Source organism: Protopterus annectens, chromosome 9.part0 (assembly GCF_019279795.1).
Source record: "Protopterus annectens isolate FY-2018-M chromosome 9.part0, PAN1.0, whole genome shotgun sequence".
Lineage (NCBI taxonomy): Eukaryota > Metazoa > Chordata > Ceratodontiformes > Protopteridae > Protopterus > Protopterus annectens.
This window is the reverse complement of record NC_056743.1, coordinates 1,810,229,410-1,810,252,677: the sequence shown is the minus strand read 5'-3', so window position 1 is coordinate 1,810,252,677 and position 23,268 is coordinate 1,810,229,410. Positions and strand designations below refer to the sequence as shown.

Here is a 23,268-nt window from a genome sequence, read left to right as displayed (position 1 = left end):
GAGTCCATGGAATTGATGATAAATGAATGTACTTCTGAAATTCTACTGAATAACTGTCTAAAATAGTTCGAAGAACCCATCTGTCTAATTTAATATTCCACCATTTTACCAGATGAAAATGAAAATTGTCTCCCAAGGTTTTGGATGGGAAAAAGTCAAGAGGTTATTGTTGGATTGAGGCTGAGGTCTTTTTATGGTTTACCTTCATAAGTGCATTATGCACTCTTGCAACTCCACTTTGTGTGAAAGGAAGTTTTCAAAGTGCCAAAACCTCGAAAAAAAAATTGTCCAAATGTGCAATGGGCGAATGCACATTGGCATTTGCTCATTGCAGATTCAACATTGTGGGTGCGGATTGCACTGTAGCGGGGATTGGGAAATGATCCCTTTCCCCACTGTAGTGCGATCTCGGAGTTAGTATATTAAAGTAAGGGGGGGCAGCCCCCCCACATGGGGGGTACAGGGGGGGCTTGGCCCCCTGCATTACGATGTGTCACTGACATTTTAGTTTATAAATCAGTGAATCAGCTGTTCAATTTGCTGATTTTCGAACTACTGAGAATATCGAAGTTTGAAATTCGCACATTTGATTCACCCAAATGCACGATAAATATTGTCATTTACGCCAATATGAATGTATACCCTTTTTTTTTGCTGTTGAGACTTTGACTTCTACACTGCAGACTTGTCCCTTGTATGGCTTTTGTGTGACTCCTTCCTTTCTATAAAAATATATTTTGCTGGCAAAGAAATTCCTGCAGTACTGAGCTCGGTTCTGATTTTTCCCTTTCTTCCCTAAGTTTGCCAGGATCTCATTTGTTGGCTTACCAAAAAAAGTAAGTCTGTAGTAATGGTGGCCTTCCGCAGCTGAGCCTTTACATCTTCTGATTAAGGCTCTGTCCTTGGTAAAGCATATTTGCACAGAGCTGCACCCATGGTAGATTATCCGAATAAAGCATCTACTGTATCCTAAGTATGCTTGTGTGAAGTCAATAATATTATTATTTTTTTTATATATTTTGTTTCTCCCTTAAAAAAACTGCATTTGTCCCTGTAACTGGCACAGAATATTGCTTGGTACAGTAACAATACTTATTAAATAAGTCATGGATCTTCCAGCTAGGTTGCTTGAAGTAAATGCTCTCTTCCTATACCTACCTAACATGCTACACTCATTATCAAAGAGGAGTACAGATGAGAGAAGAGTCTTTTCTTGCTGTTGCCCTAAGACAGAAAATGTTACAGGATCACTTTTCAATTGGTCTGTCAAGTCAAGCCTATCAGCAGAAGCCTTAACATAATTTTTAATTCCTTTTAGATGGTGGAGCATGTGTAGAATGGTGAGAATTGGTATTTATAATGCCTATAAGACATACCACTTAACCCACTTCATTATCATCATCTTGAAGCATCTCTTATTGGAGAAGAAGGTTCCCTAGCAGGCTTTCCTGAAATATTTTTCCATATAATGCACCCTATTCCCAAGAGCTGTGTCTTCAGAGGGTGGGGTTGGGGTATTCTAATTTTTGCATGTAAAATTATTTTTATATTCAGAAGATTATGGGAATGGGATCGCTTCCTTTTAATTTCCTCTTACCAACAATGGTACATGCAAAAATTCTTTACGTTCTTTAAAACTAGAGACATTACATGGTGCATTTGATGATAATAGCAATGACTGCTCATAAGTAACTAACTCCTGAACTAGGTAAAGTGTTCTTTGGCAATTGTAATAAAAGACCTGTTAAAAAAACAGTATAATGTTACTTCCATCCTGAGTCTTGGCCCAGGAACTCTTTGAGGTATATCTGAAATAATGCATCATGATTCTTCTTGCTATATGGGAAACTCCTGTACTTGTAAAATCATTTTATGACATTTTGCTACAGACACAGCCATTGGGATAAGCTCTTTGATTTTATAAGCAGCCTATAACAAAACAGGTGACTCCTTTTTTATTCATCTTTATGACCAGTATTTGAGTACAAGTTTTGGAAGCATTTGAAAGTGCTGCTCATCTACAGAGCTCAAAGACTTAACATTTAAGCTTTTCAGAGATGAGCTCTTTTTTAAGACTTTTCCTGACAGATTATTTTCTTCTCACATTTTAAAACAGTTCATAAATTTAGAAGACCCCCCTTTTTAGGTTCATAATGGCCCTGGAGCCTTTGCAAGCCTAGCCCATAGAAGTGCCCTGGCATTGTGCCACCCGATGTTAGTTCCCAGTGCCTCTATCAAGTAGGGCCACTGGAGTGATCCCCGGGGTGACCTTTCTATTTCCCATCCACTCATCAAGATTTCTGTTGAAGAGGACCAGTGAGGTGCTCTGCTTGACACGTATGGGAAGTCTATTCCAGAGCATGAGCCGGCTCTGGGTTATGAACCTGTCCCTCCAGCATGTTCTGTTGATTGTGGTAATGTGGTTGAGGTCTCTGGAGCGTGTGGTGCAGAGGGATTGGGATTTCTTTCGATGTAGTATTTCTAACAGAGCTGGGTCAGACATGACTTTGTAAGTCAAGCAGAAATCGCCTCTTAGTAGATGATATGAGACAGAAAATAGATGGAGTTTTTTGAGTCTGTCCGTATAGGACATGTGTTTAAAGCCTGGGATCCTCTTCATGAGGTACTTTTGTGGCCTCTCCAGCTGTTCAGTGGGCTCCCATCAATGGGGTAATCAGTGGGAACTGAGTTTTTCCCAAAGGGGATGACGACACATTATTTGGTATTAAGCTTAAGGCCATGGTTTCGACACCAGTCATTTCTCTCAGTGAGGCCTTTCTGTAGGATGTCTGCATCACCTGGGGAGTTAATAATGGCTCCCAGCTTGCAGTCTTCTGTGAACTTAGTTAGCCAGAGTCACTCCATGTTGGCCTGGACTTCTGAGAAGTAGATGCCAAACAGGAGAGGACCCAAGACCGATCCCTGTGGGACTCCACTCGTGATTGGTCGGCAGTCTGACTTGGAGTCCACTACTTTCACACTGTGGGTTCTATCTGTTAGACAATTTGCAACCCACCTAACGATATAGGGGTTGATGCCTAGTTTGGTGCATTTATCAATAACTCCTGAGTGAGGAATGCTATCAAAGGCCTTGGCCAGATCGAGGTAGGCTGAATGAACTGCCTCACCCTTATCCACAGCTCTGGTGACTGACTCAAAGAAGTCAACCAGGTTGAGCAGGCATGATCTACCTTTCACAAAACCAAATTCCATAGGATCTAGAGTTTGGAGATTCCCTATATCCTTGTTAATTAGGTCCATGATGATGCACTCCATAGCCTTACATATCAAACTCATCAGGCTAATGCGGCGATAATTTCCAGGGTCTGTAGTCGCTCCTCCTTTATGGAGAGGGATGACTGTAGAAATAAATGCAATTTAGTCTCTTTTCAGTGCGATAAGAGACCTTTCAACCTTTTAAATCTTAGTAAAAAACCCGACAGGACAACATTGGCAATAGCGTCCAGTTTAATAAAACATAAAAATAAAGCACAGATAAAATAGACAAGTGCTTTCAAGTAGATAACAACTCTTCATCAGATCCTTAAAACCGTAATGAAACTTCCACAACATAAATACTCACATTCAGCGTACCAAGCCAGTGCTGAAAACAATTTAAGTTAATTAATTAACAAGATGACTGTATTGAAATTACTTCATTTTCTTAAGGTGACATGCATCCAGACCGGCTTAATACAAATGTTGTTATTCCTGGATGAACATGTGCTTGCATTCCTTAAAATCCATTTGAGCTCTATTTGCTCCACATAGTTATTATCTCCCCCTCTTACACTTTTAAACACTTGTTGCTACACTCTAGAGTTAAAACTATGTGTAGAAGTTTCTATAACATGTTTCGCTAAAGCATTGTGCACATTCTTATGTTTTATATCATACAAATGATTGTATGCCCTGTCCTTCAACTGTTTCAATGTCTTGCCGACATAGAAACATTCATAATCATTGCAAATAGCTAAATATATTATATTACTTTTATTACAGGAGGCATAAAATCTAGGTCTAAACTCAAAATTAATAGTAGGACATGCATAACACTGCGTCTTACTTATTACTTTACACATCCTACAATTCATACAAGGAAAAATACCTACCCTATGCCAATGTTCCTGTCTCAGTTGTCTATCATTGCACAATAATTGTTTTAAATTATAGTTGTTCCTATAAGTAAACCTAGGTGTATCACCTATAACCTTGGTCGTCATTCTCTCTGCTGTCAAAATATTCCAGTTTTTCTTTATTATGCTACATGCAATACTATCTTGATGTCTCTTGGTAGCCACATGTGAGGATAATTTGGATATAGGCCTCAAATCAATATTGTCTGTACTTCCAAGGACCTCATCCCTTATTTTATTAGTAGTGGACTTATCTATGAACTATCCCTGTCTACGAACAACTGTCCGAGATTAATTACTTCTTTCTTCAGTTCTTTTTCATCCAAGCAAATTCTCTTAACTCTATTTAACTGACCTCTTACTATGTTGGGGAACACATGTCTGGGGTGCATACAACTATTATCAAGTAAGCCATTACACCAACATGGTTTACGAAACAGAGTAGTCGAAACAATCCCTGCTTCATCCTTATAAATAGAGACATCTAAGAAGTCAACTTTTGTGAATGAAGATGTTACAGTGAATCTCAGAAAATCTGTAGTGAATTCTAAATATGCCACAGAATCAAGTAGGGAAGATATCTCTCCTTCCCAAAGTATAAAAATATCATCCACAAAACGCTTGTACATCTTAATGTTCCCACTATGTATATTACTATACAGATGTTGTGTTTCCCAATATTATACCATTAAATTGCCATAAGAGTTGGCACATGAGGTGCCCATAGCGACACCCCATTTTTGTAAGTATATCTTTCCATCATACATGAATATATTATTGCATAGAATTAAATCCAACAATATACATATCAATGTTATATCATCATTACATATGACTTTCATATCATTTAGAATTTCTCTCACTGCATCTATGCCATAATCATTCAGTATCAATGTAAATAAACTCTGTACATCCATAGTAATCATCAGACAATTTGTTATATCTTTCAGAAATTGTGTAGTATCGTTAAGAATAGTAGGTATATTTAGAATTAATGGCCCCAACTTCCCTTCCATATAAATGGACAAGGGTTCTGTTGCCCAGCCACTCCCGCCAACAATCAGTCTCATAGGTGGCATATGTAAAGATTTGTGAATCTTTGGTAGCCCCTTGATATGGAATTACTGGATGCTCAACATTAAAGTAATGGTACTGCGTTTCATCTATTTGACTACACATTAATAAGTCATAAAGGGTGTCCCCTATGGTTTTCACAATAACATTATAATGGGACCGTTCTATCAAGCTATAAGTATTAATATTCATAGCCATATCATAATCCTTTCTATTCATTAGGACAACTGCCCCTCCCTTGCCAAACAGGAGAGTACCAGGACTGATCCCTATGAGACTCCACTGGTGACTGGTCAGCAGTCTGACTTGGAGTCCGCTGCTTTCACAATGTGGGTTCTATCTGTAAGCCAGTTTGCAACCCACCTAATGATATAGGGGTTGATGCCTATTTTGGTGAGTTTATCAATAATTCCTGAGTGAGGAATGGTATCAAAGGCCTTGGCCAGCTCGAGGTAGGCTGTATGAAATGCCTTACCCTCATCCACAGCCCTGGTGATTGACTCAAGAAGTCAACCAGGATGAGCAGGCATGCTCTACCTTTCACAAAACCAAATTGCATGGGATCTAGAGTTAGGAGATTCCCTATATCCTTGTTAATTAGGTCCATGATGATGCGCTCCATAGCCTTACATATCAGACTCGTCAGGCTAATGGGGCGATAATTTCCACAGTCTGTAGTCACTCCTCCTTTATGGAGAGGGATGACTGTAGAAATAAATGCAATTTAGTCTCTTTTCAGTGAGATAAGAGACCTTTCAACCTTTTAAATCTAGAAGCTTTATTAACATTTAAACAATTCACACAAATATAATTTTTGGTTTCTGGCCTCTAATAGAATAAGTACAGAAAATGGGAATCATTATGAGCAATTTGTCTACTGCAAGACTAAATTCAGGCAGACTTTCTCCTAGAATAATACCTCCAGTTCATATGACTGGAAAATCCCAAATTCAAAGATAAGTGACAATGGATGAAGGGCATAAAGACTGAAAATGTAAGCACTCATGAAAAATATAGTAGAGCAGCTCATTGTTTCTTACTGATAAGAACTGTAAGGATACATGCCAGTGCTACGTATATGGCAGCTTCCCTCTTCTGAATATCAGATTTATCCTGTAAAAGGAGTACAAGACAGCTATTAAAAATGTCCAACAGTGCCACACAACTTTGTTGGTATATAAACACAAATGTGATTTACTGTCACAGTGGCCCTTGCTGAAATATGATCTCAGAATTCTTCTGCATATGTTTACTGATGGTGCATAATTTTATGTAAGCTTATTAACTGTAGGCTGTGTATTGTTTCTAGTTTTTATTACAAAAATTACAAGGTATCATGATACATTTCTGAAGGTGTATTTTATTTGCACCAGACTCACACACGCATGCATGCATGCAAACACACATACATGTATATGCGTGTGTGTGTGTGTGTGTGTGTGTGTGTGTGTGTGTGTGTATATATATATATATATATATATATATATATATATATATTAGATATATATGGGTCTAACTTGTTTTATCGAAGTTTCAAAATTTCGAAACCCATATGGCCGTGACCATATCATCGAAGTTTTGAAACTTTGAACACTGAATTGAGATCACTGTACAACATGGAACAGGAGATTCACCATTTTCCTCACTGTAGTGCAATCTTGGAGTTGGTATATTTAAATAGCAGGGGGGTGTGGGGGTGCAGGGGGGGGCAAGTAAAGATAACGTTTTTTGTTTTTGTTTGGTGGTTTTTGTTGTGTTTTCAAAATTTCAAAACTTCAATCATATGGTCTCGGCCATATGGGTTTCAAAGTTTTGAAACTTCGATAAAACAACATACACCCATATATATATATATATATATATATATATATATATATATATATATATGTATGTATATATATATATATATATATATATATATATATATATGTATGTATATATATATATATATATATATATGTATATATATATATATATATATATATATATATATATATATATATATATATATATATATATATATATATATATATATATATGTATATATAGGTCCACTAAGTAAACCTGAAATACTGAAATTCAGTATTTCGAGTCCACAACACCGAATTAACAAAATCCCGCTATATTAGAATATCGAATGTCAAAATATTGAATGTTCACAATACCGAATCAACAGTGTGCGCCTACCGAATCTATGTTGTGCACCTTTTTTTCCACCTTTATGCAAGTGTTACATTTGTACTTCCTCCACCATTGTGCAATTGTGTGTTGTGAACCCTCCACCTTTGTCATGTACATCTTTAGAAAATCCACTTTTCATTTAGTACAGCCATTCCACCCAACACGTGTTTTCACTCCAAAACAAAATAGTGCAAACATTTGGTACGCCATAGATAAACACATCCACGTGGCCTGCTTCCAAACAGCACTAGTCACTGCATACTTCATAACTGTAGAACTCTAGCAATTGCCTGTAGTGTATTCCTTCTTGTTCTGCAAAATGTGCTGAAACTGATTGTGCCGTCGTAGAATCTGCCGCCATTTAGGTGACAGTGGACACCCACTGGATAAAGTGCTCCTGATTTGATCTACCCTGTCCTGCTCTCTTGCTAATGTGGACATCAACAAGATAGGTCTGCTGCTCTGGTAGCTAGCAAGCACTTCAAACGGCGATGCCACGCCTCAACTGAGTTCTGTGTGAGAGGTAAGAATAGTGAATTAAGGTCGCACACATCCCAAAATTTCACAGGGAATAAACGGGGAACATCTGGAATATGCTGTGTATGTGTAGCAAACTTCCTCCATTTGCCTAATACATACCAGTCAGAAAAGCACTGTATTAACTTTCTACCCTCTGCTGGAAATGACCCTTTTAAGGTTTGAAACACTTCCAAAACCTCTTCCACTGGAATGAAAACTAAGGAAATTAGGGACTTCACAGCCAGCTGAAACCTCATGTTGCTGTTGTATTAGGGAGGCTATACCTAATTGTTGAAACTTCCTCCATATGTTCCAACCGAAGTGGAAAAGGCAGCCCTTTGAGGTCACTCCTGCAAGGCTCACCCGAATACTTTTTATAGCGGCAACCTCAAAATCACATAACACATGCTGTAAATTGGTGTTTAACCCATAGTCCGATATCAGATGGAATGTACAATGCCACATTTGATTATATGCCTTTAAAGACTTTTTAGTCATTAGACAGTAAAGTAGTGGTACAGATTTACTATACCCTCCACATTTTATGAGACCATGTATGCTGTACAATTGATGGCATATAATACTCTTATAAAAAAAGGTGCAGTCCATTAGCCATATCGTAGCTGTGCTTAGGTCCTGTAAATTGGTCTCAGTCGTAAATACTATCAGACTATTTTCACCAGTATTGTCTGACACTCTTTTCTGTATGAACAGTCCTATTTTTAAGGGATAGTCTTCTATGTTAAGTGTCTGCAGTGTGATATCTGAATTGCCTTTATTTGTGCTATGTTTTCTCCTAACCCGTCCCACCTGTTGCAGTAAGGCATGCCTATTTGGAAGATCAGGAATTACATCCAAACTTCTAGATGCTAATGCGTCCTCGACTAACAGACAAGGTGGGTCCCGAGACACTGCCGCTCTGTGCTTCAACTCACTACATGTGGCATACCTGTCCTGTTCGGAAGGGTCACCAGTATGACTGTGACAGGCAGACTTTAACAACTCTTCACCGGAAGGTACGGTTAAGGTTATTAACCTACCTTTACACTTTAATGCTGCCTTCCATTTGCAGCACTTGTACTTTTTTGGATGCCGATGTTTTTCAAGGTAGAATACGTATCTATCTATAATTAGGAACTGCTTTAGTTTCTGTGATATATGCTGTTGGGGGATAACTCATGGAAGCCGTGTTTCGTAAGTGCAACGTACAGTCTTTGACATGCATAATTTCTATTTATATACCATTCTCGGGATTATGATGCTTCGGGATACTGAAAATGCAGGATTTCGTTAATTTGGTGTTGTGGACTCGAAATACTGAATTTCGGTATTTCAGACTTTATGTAGTGGACCTATACATATATATATATATATATATATATATATATATATATATATATATATATATATATATATATATATATATATATTTATATGTATGTATGTGTGTGTGTATATATATATATATATATATATATATATATATATATATATATATATGTGTGTGTGTGTGTGTGTTTGTGTGTATGATTACAAAAAGGAGGGATAGAATACTGAATGAATCATGAGTAAATCACAAAACATTGAATACTCTTCTCTCATTAAAAAAGCCCTATTATTAGTAAACCCCTTGTTATCTTGGTAGTAATACTGTTAGGAAAAAGGTTTTTAGTAATGTAATGTGTGTGTGGGGGGGGGGCTAGGTTTAGATGGCATCTTGCACGTAACCCTAAGCCTATACATTACATAACTAAAATCCCTGTCCCTAAGAATACCACTATTCAGGCAGTGGCTGCTGTTGGTTTTCTGTCTGGGGTTTACTGACAGATGGGTTTTCCACTGAGAGAGAAGTATTCAGTGTTGTTTAATTTGCTGTTAGTAATGTAGTAATGTTTCAGTTTTGTACATATGTTAGTTTCTTTTCAGTCATTTGTGGATCATTCTGTTACGTATTCAGTATAAACCCAAAGAAGCATTATTATGCAGCTAATACTTCTTTATTGTAACACCAAATAAATTAAGCGCTTTCGTCAGTTGAAACTTGACTTCATCAGAATTCAATTCTGATGAAGTCAAGTTTCAACTGACGAAAGCGCTTAATTTATTTGGTGTTACAATAAAGAAGGTATTGGACTCAAGAATATAGTGCTTCTTTTGGGTTTTACAGTTTTTTACAAGCACTATTGCACCTTTGTTTGGTTCACGTATTCAGTATGTCCTAATGTAATCATATATATATTTATATAAAAAAATCTCACACACACACACACACACACACACACACACACACACACACACACACACACACACACACACACACACATATATATATAAGAATATAAAGTTGGGGTGGTGCAGGGTGCACAGCCCCCCTTATTGGGCGTAGCCCCGCACATTTTGCAACTAGTTTTTACTGATGTTATATGTTTCAATGTATTTTTAATGGATACACATGTATATAATAGTGCATACACTGCAATTATGTGGGGGGCTACGCCCCCACATCCCCCTTACTTTATATTCTCACTCCAGGGTCACACTGCAGTGGGGCAGGGGCTATATTCCATTTTCGACCAAATGGGTTTTCAGTGAAATGCATTTTCGGTGAAGTGGGCTGCCTGAAATCACTTTCGACCAAATGTAATTCAACCAAAAGCAGATCTATATATATATATATATATATATATATATATATATATATATATATATATACACATACACACAGACACACACACAGACACATATACAGACATCCCATCTGCGTGTGTGTGCGTGTGTGTGTGTGTGTGCGTGTGTGTGTGTGTGTGTGTGTGTGTGTATATGTATATGTATATATATATATATATATATATATATATATATACACATATATATATATATATATATATATATATATATAAAATATATACGTGTGTAGGCACACACACATTACCCCCCCCCACACACACACACACACACACACACACACACACACACACACACACACACAACACACACACACACACACACACACACACACACACACACACACACACACACTCATATTTGATGAGAGATCAAGTTAGACTGAAAAAATGGTTGCTTGATGCATACCATAATGTTTAAAAAAAACTCATTAACCTCCTTATCTTTCTTTGCAGATAATGACTGTTTACAACTCCTTTAACAATGAGGAACAGAATTGTAAATACCAATTACGTGCAACAGTCACAGAATCCAATAAATGTAAGTGCTAACTTCAGAACATACATACAACTCCCTGCGAAAATATATGATTGTAGATGACACAGTGGTTACTTTAATGCACATGGAGCAAATTCTAAAGAAATTTTGCATTATGTTATCTTGTACTCACAAACCTCTATATCCTCCATTTTCTTACATCATTCTGAAGCGCATTATGCACGTACTTCTTCTTAACTGCATGTGAATTATAATCTGTATGACATAATGTGTGTATTGTAATATATAATGGCTATATTATATCTTAACACCTGTTTGTATACCATTGTTATCTTACTGCATTCTGCTAAACAAAGTAGTCTAATTTTTTGCTGTACATATTGATATTCTGGAATGAAATGGGATGTTTATCGAGTCATCACCCATCAAATTTTATGAGTCCCGATGAATCTAATACAAATCACAGAATACTACTTTCAGTAATCATCAAAACAGTGTTTTGCAGGGGCTAACTCCCTGTACGACCATGTGTGGAAACCATACACTTCCAACTTATGTACACTAACTCCAAGATAATTATTGAATGTAGGATTCAATGATACTGCCTCACTAAACAAGGACTTAAAGAACTGTCCATCATACAAGTTTCCAAAGTTCCATTAATTGCATAATTGCAGTATGGTGCTGTTCTTCAGTCATCATTTTATGTTTGTAGTACATGTAATCATCTCTTTCTTCAAGACCTGATAATTCAAGCCTAGTTCAGTGAATAGACTTGAAAATATACATATTTTGTGTGAGGGCAAGCCCCATTAGCGCCAGTGCAACAGGCTTCACCCCCACACCCCTTCATTAATATAACTAACTTCCAGGGGTTGTGCAACATTGGCTGGGTAGTTTTGAGTCCACAGCGGGTTGATCACTGGGTCCCAGTGAGCCAAATAAATACACGTTATACGAGGTTTACAGTTGAATTTCTGTTTACTTGACTTGACTTTATGTCTTACTGAAACCCTGTTATTTTCCACAATATTGTTTAATATCTTATTAGTTTGTTCTCTCCTGTGTAATATCTGTGCTTTATGCTGATTAAGGTATCCTGTATTTCTTAACACAGACATTCCATGGAAATAACTTGCTTACTCCCATTAGAGTGAAAATAAGATTGCTTTTGACCATTGTGCATTGCTAAAGGGAATTTCTACCTTCTCCATTGTTGTGCAACCATGGAGTTGGTATAGCTAAGTTTGGGGGAGGGTGGTTTGCCTTCAGTGGAGCGGGGGTTGCAGGGTGTCTTCCTGAAAACAAAAGCTGTTCTTGATCTGGACAGTTAGGGTGAGTGTTATTCTAGCGTTTCAGTTGGTTATAGTCACTGAAGTGTTGTCTGAGTGATCACATTCCAGTCTTACATAATGGAAGCTCTTGATGTGCATTGTTGCCTGCCCTGTCGTTACTGCATTTTGGATCGTGACTGAGCTATAGATAATATTTTTTCAGGACACATATTATACAGTAATTCTCCTCACCTCTTTTTGCATGTCAGCACCTTGGGTTTGGTCCCTTAGGCCTAAAAGCCAGTGTGATATAGCAGCAGTAAATTCAAGGGGATGGGGGGGGGGGGACTTCACAAAGATAACTACTGTTAAACAAGTTTTGTGCTTTTTTTTCTAGTTTAGCTCTTTAGCTTAATTTAAATTTTCACTGATATCCCTAACCTGTAAAAGCCGAAAGACACAACAACAACTGATATTTAAGGCAAGTGATTCATACCCATGTTTTAAAGAGCTCCCATTGCAGCAACTGTCAAGTGAATCTTTGTGGCCTTGGTGACTTATCATTATAATTGCTCAGGCTAAAGGTTCATTTGCATTCTGTGCCTCCTCTAGATGATCATTGTAGTAAAATGGTTGAAGTTTGGCTACTAGACAACAATTTAACTATGGCCTGTATTAAATATAGAAGTTGCTTCTGTTTTACCTTTAGATTTACATCCCTGTGCTGTATCTTGAGAATCCAAGCAGGATCTTTCTTTCTTTCTGTCTTATTTTCAGTTAAATGGTAAAACATAGACTGCAATGCACTTTTTTTTAGGTTCAGCATGGAAAATTAAAAAAAAAATGGAAATAGCACAACCAATTTATTACAGACAATAGTGACCAAATTAAAACAAATAGCAACAAAATGTTGTGACAGTCACTGGTATTATATAATACCAGTGACTGACTTTGCTAGTCCAAAAACAGTCTGATTATCTTAAACATTCAATAAGACTGAGACGATAAACCTATATATAGTGTTGATAATATGTACACAATTGTATAGTTTAAAAGTTCTCCTGAAGGTTCAGGAGAAGGGAGCGCCACACAGAGATATGAAATGAGAACAGAAAATGGAGGTAATAAATTAATTCAGAATTCAAGAGATTGAAGAAAAAAAGAAAGTTAGTGTGAGAAGTTGAAGTTAGGGTATATAGAGTGAGTGAGATATACAGGTTAAAGGTGAGCAGGGAATAGTACTGGGTAGTTATGCTTTTAAATTTGCTGAAGGGAATTGTTAAAATTTATTGGAAGTGAAGACATTTGTAGAAAGGGGGATATAGAGTATGATTAAATAACAGGAGCTGCAGATTGTTTCTATAAATCCTAGGTGACTCTTACTCTTGAGGAAGCGTTTGCACTGTGCTTCCTTAAATATGCATTTCTTGAAAGAGAGTCTGAATGCAGGATATGAGTTGATGGATATCACATTTTCTGGAAGGGTCTTCCATATCTGAGGTGTTTTTTTTCCTGAGAAAGAATGATTTGTGCAATAGACTTTAGTAAAATGCTGGTGATGATGGAGTGACATCTAAGGTTATAGGTTTTGGCAAAAAGGAATTAATTAAAAAAAGGAAAATAAATAATCCAGAATTATTTTTTGTAAAATAATAAACAATTTACAGAAATGCGTTAAATCTGTGATGAACAGAATGCCATTTGCTTGGCATCTAAGCCCATGATGTCAGGTCAGACAGTTCAAACATGCCAGTCAGAATCATCATCAGGTATGGGAGTTAATTTCGAGTCACACAAACACACTCCTCCAGTGACTTGTTTTTGTTAGTTCCTCCATCAGGTTTGCGTCTTCTGACTAAAACAGCTATAATAATATTTTAGAATAGTTATTGTATTTGAAATGTAAAACAGCTGCCACAATTGAAATGTAGTTCACCTGGCATGTTATTCTAGAGTGGGAACATTTTTTTTTCAACTATCTAAAATGCTTTCTGCTTGCAAGTTTAAGTTAGCTGATGATTTCTTATTATTTAGAAGTTTCTAGCATTTGTTCCTTACTGCTAGTCTGGGTGTCCCAAAGAAGCCTGGAATTATGTTAGTCAAAGCTGACGTCTGAAACTGGATCTCAATAAACAAGGTGAATTCCCTAAAAGTATAACTGTCTAGGAATTAACTGCAAAATAATAGAATACTGTAATTAATTAAGATTCAGTTGAAGAATTAGAAACATTTTTTGTTAACTTGTTTTTTTTGAGGCAGTGTAGCAACTGCCTCATGTGCACTGACAACCCTTTACTCCTAAATCACTCAAGTACAATTTGCGAGAGATGCTCCTACACTAACAATCTGGAATCACTGCTCTCTTGTGCCCAGAACAGCAATACTAAACAGGTTGTCTGCTCACACCTCACGACTCCTATTCACAATATGCACCCAACACATAAACCTTCATAAGCAGAGATGCTGTCCAGAAACCTACCCAAATAACTAGAGACCTCCAAAACACAAATATGCTACACCTAACACAACACCCAAAGCGCCAAATACACACATAAAACACTAGCACCTGTGTCTCATCTAATAAGCCCTTAAGGCAATGCACAACTATTCCAAATGTTTTAGTTATAGGTGACTCTACAGTGAGACATACAGACACCCCACTCACCAGGTTGAACAAGGAGAAAATTATGGTCAGCTGCCTGTGTGGTGCAAGGATTTACCAGATCACACCTGCACTCAAGTATCTCAACAACAACTACCCTTGTGACTCAATCATAGTTCATATTGGTGTGAACGACCTGAGACATACCTCTCTGGACTATATGAAGAGAGACATGATTGAGCTTTCTGAATATGTGTCCCAGGTGGATATGTCTACAGCTTTGAGCAGCATTTTACCCTCGCCTAGGATGATACCACAATATAAACAGAAAATGATTGACTTCAATAATTGGCTTAGTTTCTGGTGTCATTCTAAGGAGCTCCACTTCCTGTCAGCTATGCTGCTGTGCCAGAGACAGTCTATACCTGATACCCCTAGGCTTTCGGTTGCTGGCTAAGGCACTTGCCTCCGCCATAATGCCTTTTTTAAGCAAGGTCATAACAATAAAATTTCAAAAGTGAAAGTATCAAATACAAAGAAACTAAGAGTCATGTTGCTAAATGCTAGGATTTTAAATCAGAAACTGCACTCTCTGGAAGCACTTCTCTCCCTGGAAGATGTTGATGTCTGTGCAGTCACAGAAAGCTGGCTCGAGGCTGCAGAAAGTACCCTGGCCTTGTAAGGCTACAATGCCTTCCACACTTTCAGACTGCAAATTGAAGGTGTGAGAACCAAAGGAGGTGGAGTATCTATCTTCATTAAAGATAATTGCACCTCTAGACTGATTAGACAAGGAAAGTTTATGGAGCTACTCTAAGTCCAAATTACCATGGGTAAGACCCCCTTCAAGTCATCATCAGTTACAGGTCCTCTTCCATGAACCAAGATGCCCACGCAGCTTATTTAGGCCTACTTGTTTCCATTAACTGGGAAACTTATACAAGCTCAAATTCACTTGCACAAAAGTTCCTGGTCTTTGTAAACTCAAATGCCCTGGAATGAATAGTGCACCACCTCACAAGGGGCTGCAATATTCTAGACCTGGTCCTCACCAATATGAGTGACTGATACAACACCTTAAATGTAGGGCCCACACTGGTAAAATCCGACCATCAGTCAGTCATTTTTGAAGTAGCAATAGCACCAGAACTCTCCAAAGGAGAAGTCAGGCTAAAAAACGTCACCATCCCTAACAATACCCTCCTAAAGGAAGGTATAATCGACTTCCAAGCTCCATTTTCCACAGATGGCTATACTAAGGTATACACTGATGCCCTGTATAAACATCTACACAAATGTATACACAGCCGTGCTAAGTAAGATCCTCAAGAAAAAAACAAACTATCCTGGTGGACGTCTAGCATTAATAAATTATATAATAAGCAAAAGAAGCTGCTGTCTAAAAACAAAAAGTGAGAGCCCAGAACTGGAAGAGCACCCTCCACAGCCTAAACAAGCAAATAAGGCAACTTGTAAAATCTTCAAAGAGCAACTATGAGAAAAATTTAACAACCATAGCCAAGGATAAACATAAGGCTTTCTTCAGCTACTTCAACAACCTAAAAGGTAGGACTCAGATGTGTGCTGAACTAATTGTGGATGGCATTACACACACACACACACTGATCTTGCGGGAATTGCAAACCTGCTAGCAGACAGGTTTGGGGAAAATTTCACCCCCCGAGCATACCACAACCATGTCTTCATCATCTCCTCCTCTGTGCATCTCCGAACAGCAAGTCATCAATGATCTCTCCAAGGCAATGAACACAGCCTCCATGGGACCAGATGACAGTACAGGCTACATTCTTAATGTTCTAAAACAAGAGCTAGCTACTCCATTAGGCACTCTATTCAACCACAACCTGAGTACTGGCTTTGTCCCCACTGAATGGAAAACAGCGACTGTTATCCCCACAACAGACCTGGGTAACTATAGACGCATAAGTTTAAGCAGCTTCATCTGTAAGGCAATGAAACGAAGAATCATCATGGACCTCATTAATAAGGATATAGGTGACCTACAAACCCTGGATCCATCCCAGTTCAGTTTTGTCAAGAGCAGGTCATGCCTGCTAAACCTGGTGGACTTTTTCGAGAACGTGACCGGAGCCATAGATGAGGGCAAAACCGTGCGCACAGCCTATCTTGACTTGGCCAAGGCCTTCAACACTGTCCCACATTCGGGCATTGACAAACTAACCTAGTTGAATATCAACCCCTATGTTGTCAGGTGGGTTACAAACTGGCTCATATGTCAACAACACTCAGTCAAAGTGGGAGACTTTACCTCTACCAGCAGACCTGTAACCAGTGGAGTTCCACAGAGGTCAGTTCTGAGCCCCCTCTTGTCTGGCATATACTTCTCAGAAGTCCAGGCCAATATGGAGGGGCTGTGGCTAACCAAGTTTATGGATGACTGCAAATTAGGTGCTATCATTGAATCCCCTAGCGATGTCAGCGTACTTCAAAAGAGGCTTACACAGACCAATGTTTGGTGTCAAAGCCATGGTCTTAAACTAAATGCTAAAAAACTGCATCATCATTCTCTTTGGTAAAAACAATGTTCCTGCTGATTATAAAATAAACAATAATATCTAAGTAATAATTTAGTAGTGAGAGACCTGGGAACACAAGTTGACTGTGACCTCAACTTCGACCACCACATGTCTACTGTGGTCTGGAAGATATTTTGTGTTCCTCACCTGATTAACAAAGGCATCGCATCGCCTTTGCTAGAGTGAAAGAGGTTATACCTTCCCTGTACTCATTCCTCATCAGTGGTGAGGAAGGCATTATACGTCGCTCACCTGATTAACAAAGGCATCGCCTTTGCTAGAGTGAAAGAGGTTATACCGTCCCTGTACTCATTCCTCATCAGGAATATTATTAAATATAATGCTCCCTTTGGTATGTACCATACCAGACACCTGCAGCAACTTGAGAGACCTCAGAAATTTCTAACTAAGAAAATTTGGGGTCTCCAGCACGTCTTATATGGACAGACTGATGTGGCTGTCAGTGTACTCAGTGGCATATAGACTTCTTAGAGAGAACTTATATCTGGATAACAGGGCTATATCTGACCCACATCTAATGGAAATGCTGCACATCCATAAGTCAAATGGGACTAGAGTCACCCATTCCAGGGACCTCAATCTAGCCAGCGACATAAACAGGACCTGCTGGAGAGACAGATACGTCTCTCAGAGGTTGCCACTCCTCTGGAATAGGCTTCCAGTCCATATCAAGCAGAGCACCTCCATGACCCTGTTTAAGTGCAACCTGGATGATCAGATGGGAAAGTGTAAATTTCTGCAGGGGATTGCCACGAGTTCTCTCCTGGACATGAGTAGTTCTTGTTAGAAAAACCTTGGACATAGACGATTTCTCTCATCTAGTATTATATTGGGACTTAATGGCTAAGCTTCTAAAGACCCTCGGGTCAATAGCCTAGTAACATCCAGTGAACCTATGAACTTGAGTACAGCATGCAACTATTAACCTACAGCATTAAAAACCTGAAACAAGAGCATATGCTGCTCCTAGCTAGTATAAATAATTTATTTACCATAGTCTGCATTTTGTAGTTTCATGTTGTATCATTTTATCAGTTTGATGCTTCATTGTCACTGTTTTGTTCCTGTTTTTTTACATTTTCTTACTAATTCCAACATGCTGCAAGTCACTTAAACAAATATGCCATTTTGGCACAGTGGATGTTATTGTTGCCGCACAGCGAGAGGTTCCCTGGTTCGATTCTCGGCTGGGATGCCTTCTTTGCAGAGTCTGTATGTCCTTCCTGCGTTTGCATAAGTTTCCTCCGGGTGATCCGGTTTCCCCCCACATTCCAAAGATATGCAGTAGGTGGATTGGATACTCTAAATTGGCCATAGGTGTGAGTATGCATGCAAGTGCCTGGTGTGGGAGAACTACTTTGGCAGGGCTAGCTACCCAGCTGTGTAAACCTTGGCTCTAGATGATTGTCATTATTGAAGTGACACCCCAACGCCATGTGCAAAAATGGGAAAAGGGGTTGTGGATGAATGGATGGATGGATGTAAAGCTCCCAGATATTGGTATAGTAATTCTGGTAATAACCCCTTTTTCATATTGTGAATTTGGTTTGAAATTTTAAACAGGTATTGAAAATACACATTTTGACATTATCATGGAGTGATAGGCAATAGCAAAAATGAAGATGTTCTACATGGAGTTGTACAAAAATGTGTAAAATATGTCATATATGTCACAGTTACACTAATTTTACCTAAAATACTATCATTGCCAAGAAGTAGGTTGTAATAAAGTTCTAAGAAAGCTAAACAAGATCTGTAAATGTGGACCACATGGAAATGAAGATATCAGCATGTAGCTATGCCAATGATTATGTAAAATTGCATATTTTTAAATATTTTTGTCATAAATCACTTAATGAAGTGGTTGCTTCTGACTCATGGTCAGAGATCACAGTGCAGGGAAAAACAATATATAAGAGTGCAGTGTTTATAATAACTTGTTCATCAATATCCCTTATGACATATATGTTATCATATTTCTATGATTATACTGAACACCATCTACTATATATGTATTGTACGGTATTAATGGAAAGCTGACATCATTGTGAACAAATCGGCTTTTGATTTTTGACTCCTGACTAAAACATCTGCGGAAGTCTAACAGTCTGTTTATATATCAGATTATTAAATATATCTTTCATGTTTGTCTCAGTATCTCAGTACGGCAGTGTGGCAAAATTTTGGGTGTAGTATCATTTTAAAGTTGTCGCCATTCTGGAGAAGTTGGATCCAGTACTTCACAGCTGTCCAGTATAAATACAGGGATACAATAATTAGTTTATATTTCACATTTTGAAAACTGCATTTTTCAAATATGTGTCTATCTGTAAAGAAACAAGGCAACATGATAGCCGAGGTATTACTGTGAAGCTGAATTATTTCTACCACACCTACCAGTATAAAATAATATATGTTTCAGAGTGTAACAATTATATTTTAATGTTACTAGTATCTGTAAGAGAGCAGGCAACAGGATGGGTGACATTTAATTTTGAAGCTGACATCACGGATACATTACATCTGTCTACTATATTTGCAGAGCTATAATAGTTGTTTGTCAGATTATGAGAAATATGATAATTTTCATACTTGTGTCAATGTCTTATGGAACATAGCAATATAATGGATGAGATATTTTTTCACAAACATTTATTTCTCACATCTGATTACTTACAGATTTGATGCAATCCTCAGGCATGGTTCACCCTTCAGTGTTTCCCCAGTGGTAGACCACATATACAAGAATTAAGTTAAAAAACTTTTTCTTTATTTGTAACAGGTGAACTCTACCCAAAGTTGGGGATTACAAATATATCTTGGTACATCATGTACATTCAAATGTTTTCAATTATTCATATGTGCAGTGAAGTTTATTTTACAGTAACACAGACCAGCTGGGGGTTATAAACTAGTATAATAACTGAATTCAAGCAAAAACAGTGCTATTTAAATAATATCCTTCCTGTATCAAGTAGAATATTGTGCCCAAATTACAATGAAAAAATGTCATAAAAGTGTAAATAAGTTCATAGATTCATGGGTGTTTACTAGGCTAATGACCACTGGGGCCTTTTAAAGTCTAGCCATGCATCCGAAATCTCTGACAAGTTCTGGTACTCTTGATAAGTGTAAGCAGGGTCTTGGGAGATGAAACATTTATAAGCAGGGGCCTGGGAGATGAACCATTTACAGGCTGCCTGTGTCCATTAGAGACATAGGTGCCAAACCATCGATTAATTTTCTGTTCCCCATCCAACTGTCCAAGTTACACTTGAATTGGGTTATTGAGGAATTCTGCATCACATGGATGGGGAGCCTGTTCCAGAGAAGGGGTAGTCTCTGGGATACATGCCTGTCTTTCCAGCAGGTCCTGTTTATATCACAGGTAAGGTTTAAGTCTTTAAATTGGGTAATTCTGGTGGTGTTTGTTTTGCAGATATGCAGGAGGTTCATCAGAGTGGGGTCTGACAATGCCCTGTATGCCAGGCATAGATCTCCTCTCAACAGCCTGTAGGAGACAGAATACAGGGATAGGGCTTTGAGGCGGTCTGCATAGGACATGTTACTTGCACTTCATATTCTTTTACTAAGGAACTTCTGTGGATGTTCCAGTTGTTGAAAGTGCCTGGTTAGGTACATACCAACTGAGACATTGTACTCAATGATAGTTCTACTAAATGCCGAATACCAAATAGAGCTGAACAATGACCTCCTTGGACCTAGATGCCATACCTTTGTTTATAAGCAAATAGCATATAGAAAAGGAGAAAATGTCAGTCTGATTCATGTTTGACCTTACTGTAAAAATTTTAGCTAGAGTGTATCTGCTTAAATCAGTTGAGATAATAAAAGAATAAAACAAATTAAAATGTATGTTCTATTCAGTCTTATCTGTAGTTAAAAACAACAATCTAGTGTGTTTATAACTAGTTTGGTCCAAGCATTTATTCAAATATTCCCATTTTTCCTGGGTAGACCATCACTAGCTAAAACAGATGTACCCAATTCCTTTTCTCACAAGATTATGGCTAAAGCTTTCAGTTCTAGTATTATGGGGGGGTGCCTCTGCTTCCACTTTTTATTGACACACTTTTTGTCAAGTATTATTACTACATTGCAAGCTGCTAACTGAGATTTAAATAAGTATTGTGAGTCAAAGATCCCCATAAGAAATGTAAAGATGTAAGTGGGAGGCACTCCTATCCATCATCTGCAGAATGCTTTGAAGGTTCTCTTTAAACATACAGACGGAAGGTCAGCTGTAGAAAATGCGTAAACACTCTGCCACCTCCATTCAAAGGCACCTCCAACACAGGTTAAGGTGGGAAGACATCCTTGACAGTCTTGCTGGTGTATAAAAAATATTTGAATTGGCATTGCCAGCCAAAAAATCAAAATTCTCTAGATCTAGTAAAGTGTCTAAGTATTTGTAATATTTTGCCCCATGTTGTTGAGGTTATGGGAATATTAAGATCTCTTTCCCAGATCAAACTAATGTATACTTCTCTACCTTAAATATGCAAGAATGTATATGCCTTGCTAATGGAGCCCTTATTTAAGTAATTGCTGTGGGCATTAATTATCCAAGAAACTAGAAGCGGGTAATCATTATAATTTGCAGCATCATTTTGCAGTTGGTTGAATAGAGGCATATAGCTAAGATCTAAGTTGAGTTTCACAGAAAACTGAGACCAAGATATAATGGTGCCCCATCCGGCAACTGTGTCCTACATCTTAAATCTGGAATTTTATTTAACATTCTAAAAATAAAGATCAAGGTGGAAATCTTTAGCCATTCACAAGATTGAGAAATAAATGATAGCTCATTCCTGTATGATCTTACATTTATATGATGGAATGTATTGCATATAGAAGATCTTTACAATAAACTGTGCATTTATTAATTTTAGGAGATTTCTTAACCTTAAGTAAGTTATAAAAGTGGGTCAACCCTCCCATTATGATTGTTATAGCCCTTTTCCATATGGAGTCATATGCCTCTGACATTAATTGCATGCCATTTTTAAGTTTACTAGTCCTAGCATATAGTACAAGATAGGGGAGGTCCAAACCTCCAAAACTGGCAGGTAAACCTAAGATATCCCAATCTATTTTATGCTGTCCTTCTATACACAGGAATTTCAATATTAGTTTCCTAATTTCCTTTTAATTCATTCTCTTGGATAGGAGTATCCCCTGTGCAGCATAAAAAAATAATGGCAAAATAAACTGATTGATTGCCTACCTTTTACATTATGGCAAACCAGAGTTTTCCCCCAGTCTTCAAAAAACTTGTAGCATTTAGTCAAAATGTATCTATATATTAGTGAAATGGAACCCTAGATTGTTTCTACTTTATCCCTAGATATGTTATTTGATTATGATGACTTAGAAAGGGGTAGGCCTGAGTTACTGCCTGGAAAGGTGTATACACTATCCTGACCACCTTAGTTTTAGAGACATTTATTTTATATCTTTAAAATTTCCTAAAATTATGTAGAATTTCAATAGTTTTGTTCAGTTCCTTTTCTGAAATGGAAAGATTCACCAATGAGCTATCTGGATGAGATATCATTTTGAGGTTGGCATCAGTCTGGACCCAGTATGTGCTCTATATTGAGTACACCTGTAGAAATATGACAGCTTGTTTATGTTTCAGGTTATGAAAACTATGTTGATTTTCATATTTTTGTTAATATCTTTATAAGGGGCATTTA

At 37.7% G+C, this 23,268-nt stretch overlaps 1 protein-coding gene across 1 annotated transcript in view; it reads left to right on the top strand.

Annotated features, from left to right (window-relative positions):
- The first annotated feature begins 11,053 nt into the window (after positions 1 to 11,053).
- LOC122812282 (complement C3-like) overlaps positions 11,054 to 23,268 on the top strand; it is a 607,672-nt gene continuing 595,457 nt past the window's right edge. The window contains exon 1 of the mRNA XM_044084683.1: positions 11,054 to 11,135. Coding sequence (XP_043940618.1) covers positions 11,054 to 11,135 — 82 coding nt within the window. The remainder of the gene's footprint in view (positions 11,136 to 23,268) is intronic.